The sequence below is a fragment of the Microcaecilia unicolor genome, chromosome 12, assembly GCF_901765095.1.
Source record: "Microcaecilia unicolor chromosome 12, aMicUni1.1, whole genome shotgun sequence".
NCBI classification, from domain to species: domain Eukaryota; kingdom Metazoa; phylum Chordata; class Amphibia; order Gymnophiona; family Siphonopidae; genus Microcaecilia; species Microcaecilia unicolor.
Genome location: NC_044042.1, coordinates 99979659 through 99998323, shown reverse-complemented (window position 1 = coordinate 99998323; position 18665 = coordinate 99979659). Strand labels below are relative to the sequence as shown.

The 18665-nt window shown below is 44.1% G+C and overlaps 1 protein-coding gene across 1 annotated transcript in view; it reads left to right on the top strand.

The window, feature by feature from the left end:
* CNTNAP1 (contactin associated protein 1) overlaps window positions 1–18665 on the top strand; it is a 394500-nt gene that overhangs the window by 167824 nt on the left and 208011 nt on the right. The window contains 1 exon segment of the mRNA XM_030221745.1: window positions 6639–6900. Coding sequence (XP_030077605.1) covers window positions 6639–6900 — 262 coding nt within the window.

The window sequence follows — 18665 nt, the reverse complement described above, 5'->3', positions numbered from 1 at the left end:
TCTACACAACCTATTCTTGACCCACTCCAATCTGGTTTTTGCTCTCTTCACTCTACTGAAACTGCACTTACCAAAGTCTCTAATGACCTGCTGCTGGCTAAATCCAGAGGTCTCTATTCTATTCTTATCCTTCTTGACCTATCTGCTGCTTTCGACACAGTTGACCACACTATACTTCTGGATACACTGTCCTCGCTTGGATTCCAGGGCCCTGTTTTTTCCTGGTTCTCCTCTTACCTCTCACTTCATTCTTTCAGTGTTCACTCTAGTGGATCCTCTTCAACTTCCATCCCGCTTTCAGTAGGTGTGCCTCAGGGTTCTGTTCTTGGACCCCTCCTTTTCTCCATCTATACCTCTTCCCTTGGTACCCTGATTTCATCCCATGGTTTTCAATACCATCTTTACGCTGATGACTCTCAGATCTACATCGCCACCCCTGAAATCTCAACCTCGATCCAGGACAAAATCTCAGCCTGCTTGTCCGACATTGCTGCTTGGATGTCTCAACGCCATCTAAAGCTCAACATGTCCAAAATTGAACTTCTCGTTTTTCCCCCTAAACCCACCTCCCCTCTTCCCCCTTTCTCTATCTCAGTTAATGGCTCTCATATCCTCCCTGTCTCCTCGGCTCGTAACCTTGGAGTCATCTTTGATTCCTCTCTCTCCTTCTCTGCGCATATTCAACAGATCGCCAAAACCTGTCGTTTCTTTATCTACAATATTAGCAAAATTCACCCCTTCCTTTCTGAATACGCTGCCAGAACCCTTATCCACACCCTTGTCACCTCTCGCTTGGACTACTGCAATTTACTTCTTACTGGTCTTCCGCTCAGCCATCTCTCTCCTCTCCAGTCTGTCCAAACTTCTGCGGCACGACTTATTTTCTGCCAGAATGGTTATACCCACACTAGCCCGCTCCTCAAGTCACTTCACTGGCTCCCTGTCTGCTTCCGCATGCTGTTTAAACTTCTCGTACTGACCTTTAAATGCATCCACTCTGCAGCCCCCCATTACCTCTCCACTCTCATCTCTCCCTACATTCCTCCCCATGAACTCCGCTCGCTGGACAAATCTCTCTTGTCATCCCCCTTCTCCTCCAGTGCTAACTCCAGGCTTCGCTCCTTTTCTCTCGCGACACCTTATGCCTTGAATAGACTTCCTGGACCTATACATCTAGCTCCATCTCTACCTGTTTTCAAATCTATGCTGAAAACCCACCTTTTCACTGCTGCTTTTTAGCTCCCATTAATTCCCTCACCCGTAACTGTCTTGTCTGTCTGTATTATTTAGATTGTAAGCTCTTTTGAGCAGGGACTGTCTCTTTGTATCAGGTGTTCAGCACTGCGTGCGTCTGGTAGCGCTATACAAATGCTAATAATAATAATAATAATATATCCCACAAGTTCTGAACTGATCTGTTGTTAATTCCCTCACCCGTAACTGTCTTGTCTGTCTGTATTATTTAGATTGTAAGCTCTTTTGAGCAGGGACTGTCTCTTTGTATCAGGTGTTCAGCACTGCGTGCGTCTGGTAGCGCTATACAAATGCTAATAATAATAATAATAATATATCTCACAAGTTCTGAACTGATCTGTTGTGAATGCTAAGGATGGAGAAACTAGGTTTTACCTGCTAATTTTCTTTCCTTTAGTCTCAACAGATCAGTCCAGACAGCCGCCCTTGACTCTTTTTCTCTAGTTTCAGCTCTTCAGACTTTTTAGACTTGCATCTACAGTTTAGTTGTTTATTTTTTCCTGTTCTTTAGGGGCATATAGAGGAGGAAGGAGAAGTTTTTGCTAGTTGCTTTATCTTTCACTGCTTTGTTTTCAAAATACTGGTTTGCAAATGAAATCTAATAAAAGAGAAAGTGATACAACAAAGAAAAACAAAAACAAATGCAAGAAAATGGAAAACCTGAAATGGAATAAATATTTTTTCCATGCACTCTAATAATGAAATTTAGGAATCTTCAGCCTGGAAAGAGAAGTTTAAAAGGAAATGTGGTAGAAGTTTAGAATATCATGAGTAATGTGGAACCAGTAAATCAGGAACAGTTATTTATCCTTTCAATTAATACAAGGTTGAGGGGATTCTCCTTTAAATTTGTAGTGTACATAAGTATTGCCATACTGGGACAGACCAAAGGTCTATCAAGCCCAGCATCCTGTTTCCAACAGTGGCCAATCCAGGTCACAAATACCTGGCAAGATCCCAAAAAAGTACAAAACATTTTATGCTACTTATCCCAGAAATAGTGGATTTTCCCCAAGTCCATTTAATAATGGTCTGTGGACATTTCCTTTAGGAAGCCGTTCAAACCTTTTTTTAACTCTGCTAAGCTAACCACCTTTACCACAATCTCTGGCAACGAATTCCAGAGTTTAATTACACGTTGAGTGAAGAAAATCTTTCTCCATTTTAAATTTACTACATTTTAGCTTCATTGCATGCCCCCTAGGCCTAGTATTTTTGGAAAGCGTAAACAGATGGTTCACATAGACCCATTCAATTCCATTCATTATTTTATAGACCTCTGTCATATCTCCCTTCAGCTGCCTTTTCGCCATGCTGAAGAGCTCTAGTCGCTTTAGCCTTTCCTCATAGGGAAGTCGTCCAATCCCCTTTATCATTTTCGTCGTCCTTCTCTGCACCTTTTTAAATTGAGATGTGGCGACCAGAATTGAACACAATATTCAAGGTGTGGTCGCACCATGGAGCGATAGAAAGGCATTATAACATCTTCATTTTTCTTTTCCATTCCTTTCCTAATAATACTTAACATTCTATTTGCTTTCTTAGCCACAGCAGCACACTGAGCAGAAGGTTTCAACATATCAGACACCTAGATCCCTTTCTTGGTTTGTGACTCTTAACGTGGAACCTTGCATGACGTAGCTATAATTCGGGGTCCTCTTTCCCACATGCATCACTTTGCACTTGATCACATTAAATGTCATCTGCCATTTATACGCCCAGTCTCGTAAGGTCCTCTTGTAATTTTTCACAATCCTCCCTTGATTTAACGACTTTGAATAACTTTGTGTCATCAGCAAATTTAATTACCTCACTAGTTATTCCCATCTCTAGGTCATTTATAAATATGTTAAAAAGCAGTGGTCCTAGCACAGACCCCTGGGGAACCCCACTAACTACCCTTCTCCATTGAGAATACTGACCATTTAACCCTACTCGCTGTTTTCTATCTTTTAACCAGTTTTTAATCCACAAGAGGACACTACCTCCTATCCCATGACTCTTCAATTTCCACTGGAGTCTTCTGAAAATCCAGAAACACAATATCAACCGGCTCCCCTTTATCCACATGTTTGTTCATCCCTTCAAAGAAATGTAGTAGATTGGTGAGGCAAGATTTCCCTTCACTAAATCCATGTTGACTTTGTCTCATTAATCAATGCTTTTGAATATGCCCTGTAATTTTGTTCTTTATAATAGTCTCTACCATTTTGCTCGGCACAGTTGTTAGACTCACCGGTCTATAATTTCCTGGATCTCCTCTGGAGCCTTTTTTAAAAATTTGCGATACATTGACCACCCTCCAATCTTCCGGTGCTACGCTCGATTTTAAGGATAAATTACGTATTACTAACAATAGCTCCGCAAGTTCATTTTTCAGTTCTATCAGTTCTTTGGAATGAATACTATCCGGTCCAGGAGATTTGCTACTCTTCAATTTGTAGAACTGCCCCGTTAATCCCCCAGGTTTATAGAGAATTCATTCAGTTTCTCAGACTCGTCGGCTTCGAATACCATTTCTGGCACCGGTATCTAACCCAAATCTTCCTCGGTGAAGACCGAAGCAGAGAACGCATGTAATCTCTCCGCTACAGTTTTGTCTTCCCTGATTGCCCCTTTTACTCCTCTGTCATCTAGCGGTCCAACCAATTCTTTTGCCGGCTTCCTGCTTTTAATATACCTAAAATAATTGTACTATCAGGCTTATTTTCATCTTAAGTAGAGAGGTGTGGTAGCCATGTTAGTCCACTCTTAAAGGTTATCAATAGAAATCAAACAAAATAAAACATGGAAAAGAAAATAAGGTGATACCTTTTTTATTGGACATAACTTAATACATTTCTTGATTAGCTTTCGAAGGTTGCCCTTCTTCGTCAGATCGGAAATATTCCCTAGCGTGCCCTGATGTTACATTTACCCAGTCAATATCAGGGTAATTGAAATCACCCATTATTATTGTGTTGACCAGTTTGTTTGCATCCCTAATTTCCTTTAACATTTCTACATCCGTCTGTTCATCCTGGCCAGGCGGACGGTAGTACACTCCTATCACTATCCTTTTCCCTTTACACATGGCATTTCAATCCATAGGGATTCCAAGATGTGTTTTGTTTCCTGCAGAATTTTCAGTCTATTTGATTCAAGGCTTTCCTTAATATACAATGCTACCCCCTCCACCAATTCGATCCACCCTATCACTTTGATATAATTTGTATCCCAGTATGACAGTGTCCCACTGTTTATCCTCCTTCCACCAGGTCTCAGAGATGCCTATTATATCTAATTTTTCATTTAGTGCAATATATTCTAACTCTCCCATCTTATTTCTTACGCTTCTGACATTCGCATATAGACATTTCAAACTATGTTTGTTGTTCCTATTTACATCATGCTCAGTACTTGACAGTATTAATTTACAATCTTTTGTCTGATTTTTATTTAAGGACACCTGATCTACTACGGTCTGTTTTGCAACCTCACTATCGGGATACCCTATCTTCCCTGTTTTGGTGATATCTTTGAAGGATACCTTATCCCGAACCATGCGCTTTTGAGCGACTGTCGGCCTCCCCCCAGTTTCTAGTTTAAAAGCTGCTCTATCTCCTTTTTAAATGCCGATGCCAGCAGCCTGGTCCCACCCTGGTTAAGGTGGAGCCCATCCTTTCGGAGTAGGATCCCCCTTCCCCAGAATGTTGCCTAGTTCCTAACAAATCTAAAACCCTCCTCCCTGCAGCATCGTCTCAGCCACGCATTGAGACTCAGGAGCTCTGCCTGTCTCTTGGGCCCTGCGCGTGGAATGGGTAGCACTTCAGAAAACACTACCCTAAAGATTTTGGATTTGAGCTTTCTACCTAAGAGCCTCAAACAAAATAAAACATTGAAAAGAAAATAAGATGATACCTTTTTTATTGGACATAACTTAATACATTTCCATATTTTCTTTTCCATGTTTTATTTTGTTTGATTTCTATTGATAACCTTAAGAGTGGACTAACACGGCTACCACACTCCTCTACCTAAGAGCCTAAATTTGGCTTCCAGAACCTCTCTCCCACATTTTCCTATGCCATTGGTACCCACATGTACCAAGACAGCTGGCTGCTCCCCAGCTCTATCTAAAATCCTATCTATGTGATGTGTGAGGTCCGTCAGCTTCACACCAGGCAGGTAAGTCACCAGGCGATCCTCACGTCCACTAGCCACCCAGCTATCTACATGCCTAATGATCGAATCACCAACTACAACAGCTGTCCTAACCTTTCCCTCTGGGCAACACTTGGAGACATATCCTCGGTGTGAGAGGATAATACATCCCCTGGTGGGCAGGTCCTGGCTAAGTGAAGAAAAGTGGAGTGAAAAACCTCTCTCAGGTGGTGTTCACAACATAGTCTTTATTTAAATCGATAAAAATAATAACTCGGCATGAGTCGTGTTTCGGCACTACCGGCCTGCGTCAGGGGTCTATAAACAGATAAATAAATAAATAAAACAAATAAAACATTACCACAATATATTTAACCACAAAAATATATAAATCCCAAAAAAGTAGATTATTGTAATAATATGTATTTTTATTATTACATATATATTGTTATATTTATTTATTAATGTTATATCATTTTTATTTTTATTTTAATAATCTACTTTTTTTAAATTTATATATTTTTGTGGTTATATATGTTGTGGTAATGTTTTATTTGTTTTATATATTTATCTGTTTATAGACCCCTGACGCAGGCTGGTAGGGCCGAAACACGACTTGTGTCGGGTTATTATTTTTGTTTATCGATTTGAATAAAGACTTTGTTGTGAACACTATCTGAGAAGTTTTTTGCTCCACTTTTCTTTGCTTGGCAATTGATCTTCAGTGGAGAAGTTACCTTCTGTTGGTGTTGGCTTGGGCAGGTCCTGGCTACAGGAGTACTTTCTACTTCACCAGGGTGATGCTCTCCTTCTAGGAGACCTCCCTCCTCCAAAGGTAGTGTAAAAACAAATTTTTATTAATGTATTTTTTCAGTCAATTACAATTAAGTGTCAGAATTTCTGGTCAGAGCAAGTCAAAGCTAGGTTTAAAAAGATTAAGATGAGTTTCTAGAGGACTGAAATATCACCTCTCACTGCTGGGAATTGGAAGCAAACAAGCAACAGAGAATGGATCTCTACATTAGGATCTGTTAGGTATTTCTTCAAACAACTCAGGTTGGCCACATTTGTAGGCAGGAGACCACTGATCTGAACCATTATGCTTGTTTCTTGTGTTCTAACTTTCTCAGTCACTGAGTTTATTTTTTTAAGGATAGCATGTGGTTTTAAAAAATCAGTCCATTCATTTTATCTGTCTTATCACGTGTATCCTAATTACCAGTTATTGTTTTTGCTTTCAGGGTGATGTTGGCCTTTACTGCCTGAACCCACCTTACCTGCCTGTGATGTTTGCTGGCATTAATAACTACCTCTGGGTTCCAGGGATCCCTGGAAAAAGTAAGGTTTCGGTCAGCTTCAAATTTCGAACCTGGGATACTGTTGGCTTGCTTCTCTTCACCAAATTCATTGACAAAGTGGGGTATCTGGAAATGACCTTGAGTGAAGGTCAGATTAACGTGTCCATTGCACATCCAGGAATGAAGAAGGTAGAGTTTGCTGCAGGTATGGGATGAACCATTGTGTTTAAATATTTGTGAAATTTTAAAATTTCTTATTAACTGAAATCAATTCCTTCTCAGTGGGGTGTGAAAAAATGAAACTTTTTCCATAGGCCATCAATCTAATGCAGCCAAACTGCAGATGACATCCTTACTGGGCAAGTGCCAGATCTCCCACAGTAAACCCATAGCTTTAGTCTATTTCATACATGCTAACAAACAGATGTTCATTGCTTTCTTATTTTGAATTAAAAGGATCTCGGATACCTTGGCTGTGATTTCAGCCCTTGTGGGACTGGGTAATGGTGAGTTTGACAAAATTCTGACTGTAAGCCACAACAAAATGTCCACAAAATCAACACAGCCAAAAATCACAGCAACGCCCAAAACAGTTGATGGTGAGCACTTCAAGCTGCATAAGAAAGCAAAGTCTACCTTTGCGAGGCTTACTGCTAAGGTGTTAAAGCTTCTCCTTCCCTACATCCCACAAGCCACAAATACATCAATTGCAACCAGTGACAACAATACCAGCAGATATTCAAACTCATTTTATTGCCTCCTCAACCCTGACAGAAAGGACCACCATTCTAAGTAAGTTGGTGCTTAAAGTGTAAATACCAAAGAAATATAAATCATCCTTAAAGGGGCACAGGATGTTCCAGCTAAAAAGAAAGCAGACTCTCAATACTTCTCATAAAAAACAACCATCCCAAAATGACCAGGACATAAGCTTGCAATCTATTGCTCTCAAATCTAGCAGAGCCTGGCTAATAATAACCTGCTGCTTTAATCTCCCCAGTCTTTACTAACCACTAAATTCAAACCTGATCAATCTCCATTTACTCAGTTTTTCTTGGCACTCACCCTAACTATTTGTCTGTCTTTAGCAACTCTGAAGAAGATGGGTCTCATTCATCATGTCAGCTTCATCTTTGACACTGAAAAGATTTAACTATCTGAAATTCCTTTTGAAGCTTTCTCAAGCTCTTTCCATAGGTATTCCAGAAACTAAAGACCATAATCATGATTTTGAAGGAATCTTTCAATCTATGGATGCACCTTGAAAACCAGCAGCTTTCCCAGTTCACATTGTTCTCCAAAGTCTACACATCAAAATTTTGACAAAATCCTCATATCTATTCCCAGCTATTTGGAAACATATAAGGTACAAGCCTGCCTAGGCCATGAAAAGACATAACTACATCATCTCTTTGTGGTTTTTGAATCAGTACTCAAAAGAGCCAAAACCACAAAATCACCTCTTATTTGTCCCCCTGGTCCTCCTAAGGCCACAGCAAAGAACGCTGAAAGCTGCCCCTTTTTGACCGGCGGGGCCTATCCTCTGCCAGGTCCTGCCCATTGGAAGTTGATCAGAGAGTCGGGACCTGGCAGAGGAAAGGCCCCACTGGACAGAGAAGGTCAGCTTTCAGCATTCTCTGCTGCAGAGTTTGGAGGATCAGGGGACAGATGAGAGGTGCCACCCCGGGGGCGGGAAGGAGAAGCAGAGAGAGAGGCAGACCCTGGACCTTAGGAGGGAAGGGAGGGAAGCAGATGGAAAATAGAGAGAGACACACCCTGGACCCTTAGAGGGAGAGAGACCGAGACACCCTGAACCAAGGAGGGAGGGACACACACACCCTGGACTAAGGAGGGAAAGGGAGGGTCAGACGCACGCACACATACGCACATATACCCTGGACTAAGGAGCGGAAGAGAGAGAGACACACACATTGGACCAAGGAAGGAGGGAGAAAGAGAGAGAGACCCTGGACCAATTTTTAATTTAATTTAATTTGGCATTTATAATCTGCATAATCAACAAGTTCTAAGCAGAGTACAATCAGCAATGAATCAAAATTTGAACCGTTATTATACAGAGAATATGATTATCTACTATAATAAAAGGCACCTCCAACGTTCTGAAGCTGTCTCTGTGGCTTCACTCAAGGGTTCGTGGGTTCATAACGGTGTAGACATCTCTCTCTGCCCATGTCTCTCTGCCCCACCCTCGCGTCTAAATGTGATGACGTTGAGGGCAGGCCCCACCTTTGCTTCAAAACGTCATGATGTCGAGGACAGGTAAAACACCGTAACGAACCAACGAATGCCTTCAGTGAAGCCACGGAGTCAGCTTCAGAACGTTGGAGGTGCTTTTTATTATAGTAGATAGTAGACATGTGTTCAAAGTTTGGCAAACGTATGAGGAACTTATCGCTGGGTGGCTGCAGGGGGGGCAGGGGAGAGAGCAGAATCGCTGGGTGGCTGCAGGTGGGGGCAGGTGAGAGAGCAGAATCGCTTGGGAGGATGGACGGGGGCAGGGGAGAGAGGAGAATTGCTGCATTGCTCGAGGGGGGCAGGGGATACAGGAGAATCGCAGGGTGGCTGGAGAGGGGGCAGGGGACACAGGACAATTGCTGGGTGGCTGGAGGGGGCAGGGAAGATAGCAGAATCGCTGGGTGGCTGAAGGGGGGGCAGGGGAGAGAGCAGAATTGCTGGGTGGCTGGAGGGCGGGCCAGGGGAATAGCTGGGTGTCTGGAGGGGGGCAGGGGAGACAAGAATCGCTGGGTGGCTGGAGGGGGGGGGGAGAGAGGAGAATCGCTGGGTGGCTGGAGGGGGGTCCAGGGGAGAGAGGACAATCACACACACTCTCTCACACACACACTCGCACCCAGTCTCACTCTCTGTCACACACACACACTCGCACGGTGCTGCCAACCACGCAGAAGGGGGGAGAGGCCAGGGAGTCCTGAGACCACGGAGGGGGAGGGGATCCTCAGACCTGAGAGTGGGGAGGGGATACTGAGACCAGAGGGGGGAGGGGATACTGAGACCAGAGGGGGGAGGGGGAGGTATCTCTGTCACACACACACACACTCTCTCACAGTGTCTTTCTCTCTCTCACACAGTCTCTCACACTATGTCTCACACTGTATCACATTCACTCTGTGTGTCACACAGTCAGTCTCACACACACTCTCTGTCTCACACACTCGCTCTCATACACTCTCTCGGTCTCACACAGAGTCTGTGTATCGCACACATGCTCTCTTACACTGTGTCTCGCACACACTCTCTCTCTCACACACAGTGTATCTGTGTGAAACACACTGTCTCTCACAGTCACTGTGTCTAACATACACACTCGCACACACTCTCATTCTCACACACACACACTCGCACCCAGACTCACTCTCTCTCTGTCACACACACACACACACTCGCACCTAGACTCACTCTCTGTCACACGCACACACTCGCACATTCACTCTCTCTCTCTCATACAGTCACTCTCACACACACTCTCTCAAACATACACACTCCCAGGAAAACCTTGCTAGCGTCCGTTTCATTTGTGTCAGAAACAGGCCTTATTTACTAGTACCATCATAATACAGATTACATCGTCATTATACAGAAAACATGATTATGGAAGGAGAGGGAGGGAGAGAGAGAGGGCGAAAAGAGATGCTGGACCATGGAAGGGGAAGATCATGACTGGAGGTTGCAGGAGGAAGGGAAGAGAGAGAAAAGAAAGTGGGCATGAGGAGGAAGAGGGAGTCAGAGAAGAGATGTTGGGCATGGAGGGAGCATAGACACAAAGGGGTGATGCTGCATACAAGGGTAGGGACAGTGACACAGAGTGGGATGGGCTGACAGAGTACTACGATAGGAACACAGAACAGATAGTGAACATGGGGGGAGGATAGGAACAGGGATACCGAGGGAAAATGTTGGACAGGATGGATAGGAATGCAGAGGAAAGATGAATAATGGACATAGAGAGAGAAGAAATGTCAAAAGGACAGGAGACCGTGGCAAGAGGGCAGGAAACACTGGGACCAGACCAATGCTCCAACAAAAATGTAACACCGATTTTTAAAAAGGGTTCCAGGGGTGATCTGGGAAATTACAGATCGGTAAGCCTGACTTCATTGCTGGGGAAAATAGTGGAAACTATTATAAAGAATAAAATTACGAAACACGTAGACAAACATGGTTTAATAAAACAGAGTCAGCATGGGTTCAGCCAAGATATAATAGGTAGATATAATAGGCATCTCAGAGACTTGGTGGAAAGAGGACAGTCAATGGGACACTGTGTTTACAGGGTACAAATATGTTAAAGAGTGAATTGAGTCAAATAAAATAAACATTCCACATGACACTGATAGCACTGTGGAATCATTACGGATAGAAATTCCATGTGTGAAGGGAAGGAGTATTCTTGTAGGGCTGTACTACCGTCCACTGGGGCATAACGAACAGACGGATGAAGAAATGTTTACAGAGATTAGGAAAGCTGGCAAATTGGGCAATGCTACAATAATGGGTGATTTCAATTACCCCCGATATAGACTGGATAAATGTTATGTCAGGGAGTGCCAGGGAGATAACATTTCTAGATGTAATAAATGACTGCTTCTTGGAGCAACTGGTCCAGGAACCGACGAGAGGGGTAGCCATTTTGGATCTGGTCCTTAATGGCATGCAGGACATAGTGCGAGAAGTGGTGGTATTGGGTTCCCTGGGAAACAGTGATCATAACATGATCAAGTCTGAGCTACTATCTGGGATGAACCTGCATAAGAAATCTACTGTAGCTGTATTTAATTTTCAAAAGGGTGACTATAATAAAATGACGAAAATGGTTAAAAAGAAACTAAAAGGAAATTGAAAAGGTAAGGACACTAACTCAGGCATGGACGTTATTCAAAAATACAATCTTGGAAGCCCAGTCCAGATGCACGCCACATATTTGCAAAGGTGGAAAGAAGAGAAAACGTTAGCTGGCATGGTTAAAAGGTGAAGTAAAAGATGCCATTACAGCCAAAAGATTGTCCTTCAAAAAATGGAAAAAGGACCCAAATGAGGAAAATAAGAAGCAACATAAGCACTGACAAGTCGGATGCAAAGCATTAATAAAGAAGTCTAAAAGAGAATACGAAGAGAAACTTGCCGCAGAGGCTATAACTCACAGTAACAGCTTTTTCAGGTACATCAGATGCAGAAACCCTGCAAGGGAATCCATTGGGCAGTTAGGTCATGAAGGAACAAAAGAGGCACTCAAGGAGGACAAGGCCGTAGCGGAGAAACTGAATGAATTCTTTGCTTCTGTCTTTACGGAAGAAGATGTAAGAGATCTGCCTGTACCGGAAATGGTTTTCAAGGGAGATGATGCGGAGGAATTGAAAGAAATCTCGGTGAACCTAGAAGATGTACTGAGCCAAATTGACAAATTAAAGAGTAGTAAATCACCTGAACCAGATGGCATACATCTAAGGGTACTCAAAGAACTCAAGCATGAATTGCTGATCTGCTGTTAGTAATATGTAACCTGTCGTTAAAATTGTTCATAGTACCTGAAGATTGGAGGGTGGCGAATGTGACGCCGATTTTTAAAAAGGTTCTAGGGATGATCTGGGAAATTATAGACTGGTAAGCCTGAAGTCAGTGTCGGTCAAAATAGTGAAAACCATAATGAAGAATACAATTATAGAACACGTAGACAAACATGGTTTAATGGCACAGAGTCCGCATGGGTTCAGCCGAGGGAAGTCTTGCCTCACCAATTTGCTTCATTTCTTTGAAGGCAAACATGTGGATAAAGGTGAGCCAGTTCATGTAGTGTATCTAGATTTTCAGAAGCTTTTTGATAAAGTTCCTCATGAGAGACTCCAGAGAAAATTAAAGAGTCATGGGATAGTAGGCAATGTTCTTGTGTGGATTAGGAATTGGTTATTGGACAGAAAACAGAGGGTAGGGTTAAATTGTCATTTCTCTCAATGGAGGAGAGTGAACAGTGGAGTGCCGAAGGGATCTGTACTGGGACTGGTACTGTTTAACATATTTATAAATAATATGGAAATTGGAATGACGAGTGAAGTGATCAAATTTGCAGATGATACAAAACTATTCAAGGTTGTTAAAACACGTGCAGACTTTAGGAAATTGGAAGACTGGGCGACCAAATGGCAGATGAAATTTAATGTGGACAAATGCAAGGTGATGCACATTGGGAAGAATAATCCGAGTCACAATTACCTGATGTTAGGGTCCACCTTGTGGGTCAGCGCTCAAGAAAAAGATCTGGGTGTCATTGTAGATAATACGCGGAAATCTTCTGCTCAGTGTGTGACGGCAGCCAAAAAAGCAAACAGGATGCTAGGAATTATTAGGAAAAATACTATAATGCCTTTGTATCGCTCCATGGTGCGTCCGCACCTTGAGTATTGCGTTCAGTTCTGGTCGCCATATCTCAAATAAGATGTAGCAGAATTAGAAAAAGTTTCTGGCTTTAAGTTAGCAGTTTTGATTTTCCTATTAAGATTACCATCATTTTTTAGGGATGACGTATCTATTACACGTCACCAACTTATGTAGTGACGATTTTTTATTTAACAGTATAAAATGGCAGCTTCAAGTTCTCTCCTCGTTTTTTGAAGTTTGTACTCCAGAGAGTTCAAGCGTTCGACAAGACTATTTCAGAAGACAAAAAGCAAGGTATAGACCATGTTCTTTTGACTTCCGATACTGTTTCAGAGCGTTCCTTTTTCTTTTCCTGCCTTTTCTCTCTCTACGACTACATTTTCTTGGTACCTTTAAAAGTTTTATTAGTTACTTAACATGTTGCTGTTCAATTTCAAAAGCTACTTTGCCTTGCGATTTTCTTGAGTGTTTCTTTTTATTCATTATTTCCTAGCACACATTCCAGTTCATTTTTCTTTTTTGGCTTCTTTACAGTTTCAAATTACACAATACATCGTATACTTTATTTACACATCAAAGACCAGACCACACTCTTATTTTTCACACTCCATAAGACATAGCTTTATCACCATTTTAAATATATGTTTCCTGACGTTTTGTTTTTTGTATTATGATTACCATCATTTTTTTGAGATGATATCTCCATTACACGTCACCAATTTATGCAGTGATGTTTGCTTTATTTAACAATATAAAATGGCAGATTTAGGTTCTCTCCTCTTTTTTTAAGTTTGCACTCAAGAGAGTTCAAGCATTGGACAAGGTTTTTATTTAGGAGAGGAACAGCAAAGTAAAGATTATGTTCTTTTTACTTCTGATATTGTTCCTGTGCGTCTCCCTTTTTTCCCACTTTTCTCTCTCTATGACTACATTTTTTCGGTAACTTCCATTTAGTTTTTTTCATTACTTAGCATGTTGCTGGTTATTTCCATATGCTACTTTGCCTTGCGATGTTCCTATTTAGTTTTTTTTCTGTTGGTTGTTTTGCACTGTTCCTTGTTGCTCTTGATATTTTCACATTTTCAGCATTGGCTTTTTTTCTGCGGGTGTCATCCGATTTTTTCTGTTCGCTGAATTTGCATAACTATAGTTTGCTGCGGTTTTCTTCCCTCGCTTTTGTTCCGAGCAAGCTGCGGCTTATCATTTTATACTTTTGCAGTTTTTCATACACGTTCCCTTGATTTTTAATGCTTCTATGCTTCTCGATTTCTTCACATACCTTTTGGGCTACATCACTTCCATGTCTCACAGGTGTTATACATATATATACATCGGATTACCTTTTTACTTTTACCTATATCATCTCTACGCTTTTATACTGGCGGTAGGTGCCATACACATCAGCTGTTTTTTCACCTTTTATGTTTTTACACTGATGTGTTAGGCGCTATATACATTGGAGGTTTTTTCATCTTTCTTAGATTCACATTTTCCATACTAATGCCAGTTGGTATATATCTTGTCTAATTGTTTTCATTTTTGGCCGTATCACCCCTATGTTTTTATGCTGATGTTTGGTGTTATATGCATCGACTGTTTTTTACTTTTATGAGATAATAGTATTGATTCACTCGGCTGTCCTTCATAGATACTGTATTCTCCATGCATCTTTTGATACATTTTTATTTTTATATATTCCTATATCTCATTTTGTATATGTTCACTATTTTCATTCGATTATGAAAAACATTGAGAAAACACTAGAAAGATGATATCTTCGTCCAACATGCAGTTCATTCAGATTTTAACTCCACTTTTATTTTTATCTTTTTCTAGATATATCTTTTATATATGTTTTTAGATGTATTTGTTATATATGTCTCTTTTCAGTCGTAACATAGTAGATGACGGCAGAAAAAGACCTGCACGGTCCATCCAGTCTGCCCAACAAGATAAACTCATATTTGCTGCTTTTTGTGTATACCCTACTTTGATTTGTACCTGTGCTCTTCAGGGCACAGACCGTATAAGTCTGCCCAACACTATCCCCGCCTCCCAACCACCAGCCCCTCCTCCCATCCACCGGCTCTGGCACAGACCGTATAAGTCTGCCCAGCACTATCCTCACCTCCCAACCACCAGCCCTGCCTCCCAAACACCGGCTCTGGCATAGACTGTACAAGTCTATCCAGCACTATCCCTGCCTCCCAACCACCAGTCCCGCTTCCCACCACCGGCTCTGGCACAGACCGTATAAGTCTGCCCAGCATTATCCCCGCCTCCCAACCACCAGCCCCGCCTCCCGATCTTGACTAAGCTCCTGAGGATCTATTCCTTCGGCACAGGATTCCTTTATGCTTATTCCACGCATGTTTGAATTCCGTTACCGTTTTCATCTCCATCACCTCTCACGGGAGGGCATTCCAAGTTAGTTGCTGTTCAGACTTGGAAGGAGGAGGAGGTGCAGCCGGAGGCTCTGCAGGTTCCAGGGAAGGGAGTGAGGCCTAGCTCCTTCACTGAGGATGCGGAGGGTCCCTGGGGAGCGGTCCTCAAGAAAGGCTCAGGCCATGGGACCTCCTGTGGCCAGGGACCAGAAGGCCGGGAGAAGCAGCTCTCTTTCCGGTCGAGCTTCTGACAGGAGGGAGAGGAGTCCTGTTGATTGCAGAGAGCGGAGGCCCAAGGGTGGAAGCCAGTCCAGTAACCCCCCCATGCTCCAGCAACATCTGGGAGGTGAGAGTGAAGATTGGGGGGGGGGGGGGGGGGAAGAAAGCTGGTGGAGGCCCTGGAAGGGCACCCTAAGCAGAGAAAGGAAGATGAAGCTATGGAAGTTAGCTCAGAATTTTTTCCTGCATTTGATGAGGCAGAAAGTGAGGAGAGTGGGTCTTCAGAGGAGGAAGAGGAGGAATTCCTAGATATTCCTTATGACCCTGAGGACCCGGCACGTAGTGTGATCTGTACAGTGCGAAGAATTAAACGTGTGGAGAAAGAACTGGTTGATTTGGGAAAGCGTGTGAAAATGACAAAGGTTATGAGTAAACTTGCTGCAGCAGAACACAAGAAAGGTTATGTGAAGGAGGAAGCCCGTTTGAGAAAACTGATACAAAAGAAAGAGCTGTTGCTGAGGGGTTTAATAAAGGGACCTGAGAACCCTTTAAGAGAACTATATTGTAATCAAGAACGTATGGATTTAAGGTCACAGTCTTCAGGTCAAGCGAGAACTGTGTCCCAGCAAGAGTCTGCAGTTCCCAGGGAAATAGAACTGCGGATATCGGGTCTAGCCTCCTTGTCTCAGGATTTGTCTAAACCAGAAGACTTGCCAGACTCTGCTAGTACATCCACTTTAGCATTTATGAAAAACCTGGCAACTCAGTCCAGGGGACTTACTAAGCAGGCAGACTGCAGGGAGGCAGCAGCAGGATGTGGTTCGGGGGCAGGGTTGGTGACTGCACCTGTTGGAGAAGAGAAAGCAATTAAAAAGCTGGTTAAGACCTTACAGATTGTGGAGACAGTGGAGGGAGTTTCAGGCTGTCGGCTTTTTTCTACAGAAGTAGTGGCAGAGGTGTCCAGTGAAGGAGATGGTGACTTACCGATATTAGAACCTCCAGAAAGAAAGATTGCAGCAGCGGAGGCAGAGCCGGAAGGATTGCAGCAGAAGCAGGTGTCTTTATCTGCAGCTACATCTCTGCCTCTATGTTTGGAGAAGCCCTGCCCCCGCGCAGCGTCCGGGGTGCACAATGGCAGTCTTCTGGAGGGAGAGCTGGCAAACAGTGAGTCGGGTGGTGGATGCGCTGTCCCTGGCAGAGGACGGCTTCCAGAGGCACCGAGAAAGGCTGGCAGTTCATTACTGGATGGTGGCATTTCAGACGGTACAGAGGGGCGAGTGGCAGCGATTGCTGGATTGGAGAGGCCCCACCCACCTGACACGGAGCACCAGGAGACTCTGGTCAAGCAGGCAGCAGGAGAAGGACGAAACTTGCTGGTCGTTGGCAGGCATGCAACAGGGAATTTGGATCAGAAGAAGGAACTGACTGAAACGGAACTCCCTGTTCGTCTCGCGCAGGACCTGTCGGCTGAGGAGCGGCACGCTGAGCCAGCTTTACAACAGACGGCAGATAAGTTGCTGAACACTTTTCCTGACATTGCTGTGACTCAAGTGGGGGGAGTGTTGAACTGTGAGGGTTTGTGTCCGACTGTTGACTCTGTTCCATGTTTGGGCAAGGACGATGGGGGGAGGCTTGGTTTGCAGGAAGGGGGAGGGGGGCAGGGATTGCGGAATGGGGGGGGGGGGCTGTGATTGACATGTCTCATCCTGTTGAGGGGAATAGGTTAGCTGGTTTGGGGGGTCAGGGGGATAAGGTTCAGGTTGGAGAAGGGGGGAAAGGAGGGGGGATGATAGGATCGAGGAAGGGGATGGAGGGGGCAAGAAGGGTTTTGTAAAGGGGGTTTGGTGTGTGCAGGGCAGGAAGCCTCGAGCGCCAAGGGGGGGGGGGCGAGGGGCTCCTTCTTTTGCCACGGTGGTTGGTAGGGGGGGATTTGGGCAGCGGAGGGGGGACGGGGGGGGGGGGTGAGGGGTGGTCTGGGGGGTCTGTTCCCAAACGCCGGAATGTGGTTCAATTGAGGTGGGTGGGGGAGGGGGGGATGCCGAGTAGGGATGTGGTGTTAAAAATGGTTCTAGGATTAGGATTTCTCCCGGAAGATCTGTATGCTTGCATTTAGCTGGCGAACATTCCAGAGTATGATGTCAGTTTTTTGACCCAACGGGGAATGGAGATTTTTTGGGAGAAATACGGGGAGGTTAAAGGAGGGGGGGGAGTGGAGAAATTTTCGAGTTGTGCCTATTAGTAAACCTGACCTGGTGCAGGTGACTCTGTTAGTGCGGAATGAGTCAATCTCGGGGGCGGATTTGACCTACTGGCTGCAGAGGTATGCAGAGTTAAGGACTCCTCTGGTCAAGCTTCCAGACCCTAGTAGGGTATGGGCAGGGGGGTGGGGGGGGGGGGGGGCGACGGTGAGGTTATACCAGGTGGGGCACGTCACCCAAAACATTCCTTCAGCGGAAGAGATCGGATCTTGTGTTTTTATAAGGGACAGCCTAGGCAATGTTTTAAGTGTGGTTTCTTCCGGCATTATAGTATGTCGTGCCCAGTGGTTCAGTGTGCAAAGTGTGGGGCGAGGGAGCACGTGGCAGAACATTGTATCTCCATCTGGTGTAATTTGTGCGGGGATCTGGGGCACGCCTTTCGGGCTTGCCCGCAAGCCTTTCATAATGGGGGGGGGGGGGAGGGGGAGGAAGGGGGAGGGGAGGGGGATGAAAGGGGAGATCGTGCTGGGGGGAGGGGGGAGTTTTGGGGCGGGCAGTAGTAGTGATTGAAGGGGGGGAGGGTAGAGGAAGAGTTGGGGGAGCAGGGGGCGAACGTTCGGAAGGGTGAGAAGAGGGGAGGGGGAAGGGTGGACGTGAGTCTCTAGGAGGAGGAAGGGGGAGGGGGGACTTCTGGTGGAGGCTGGAAGGAAGTTAGGGCAGGGAATAGCGGTGGAGAATAGATTTCGGGTCCTCGAAGATGA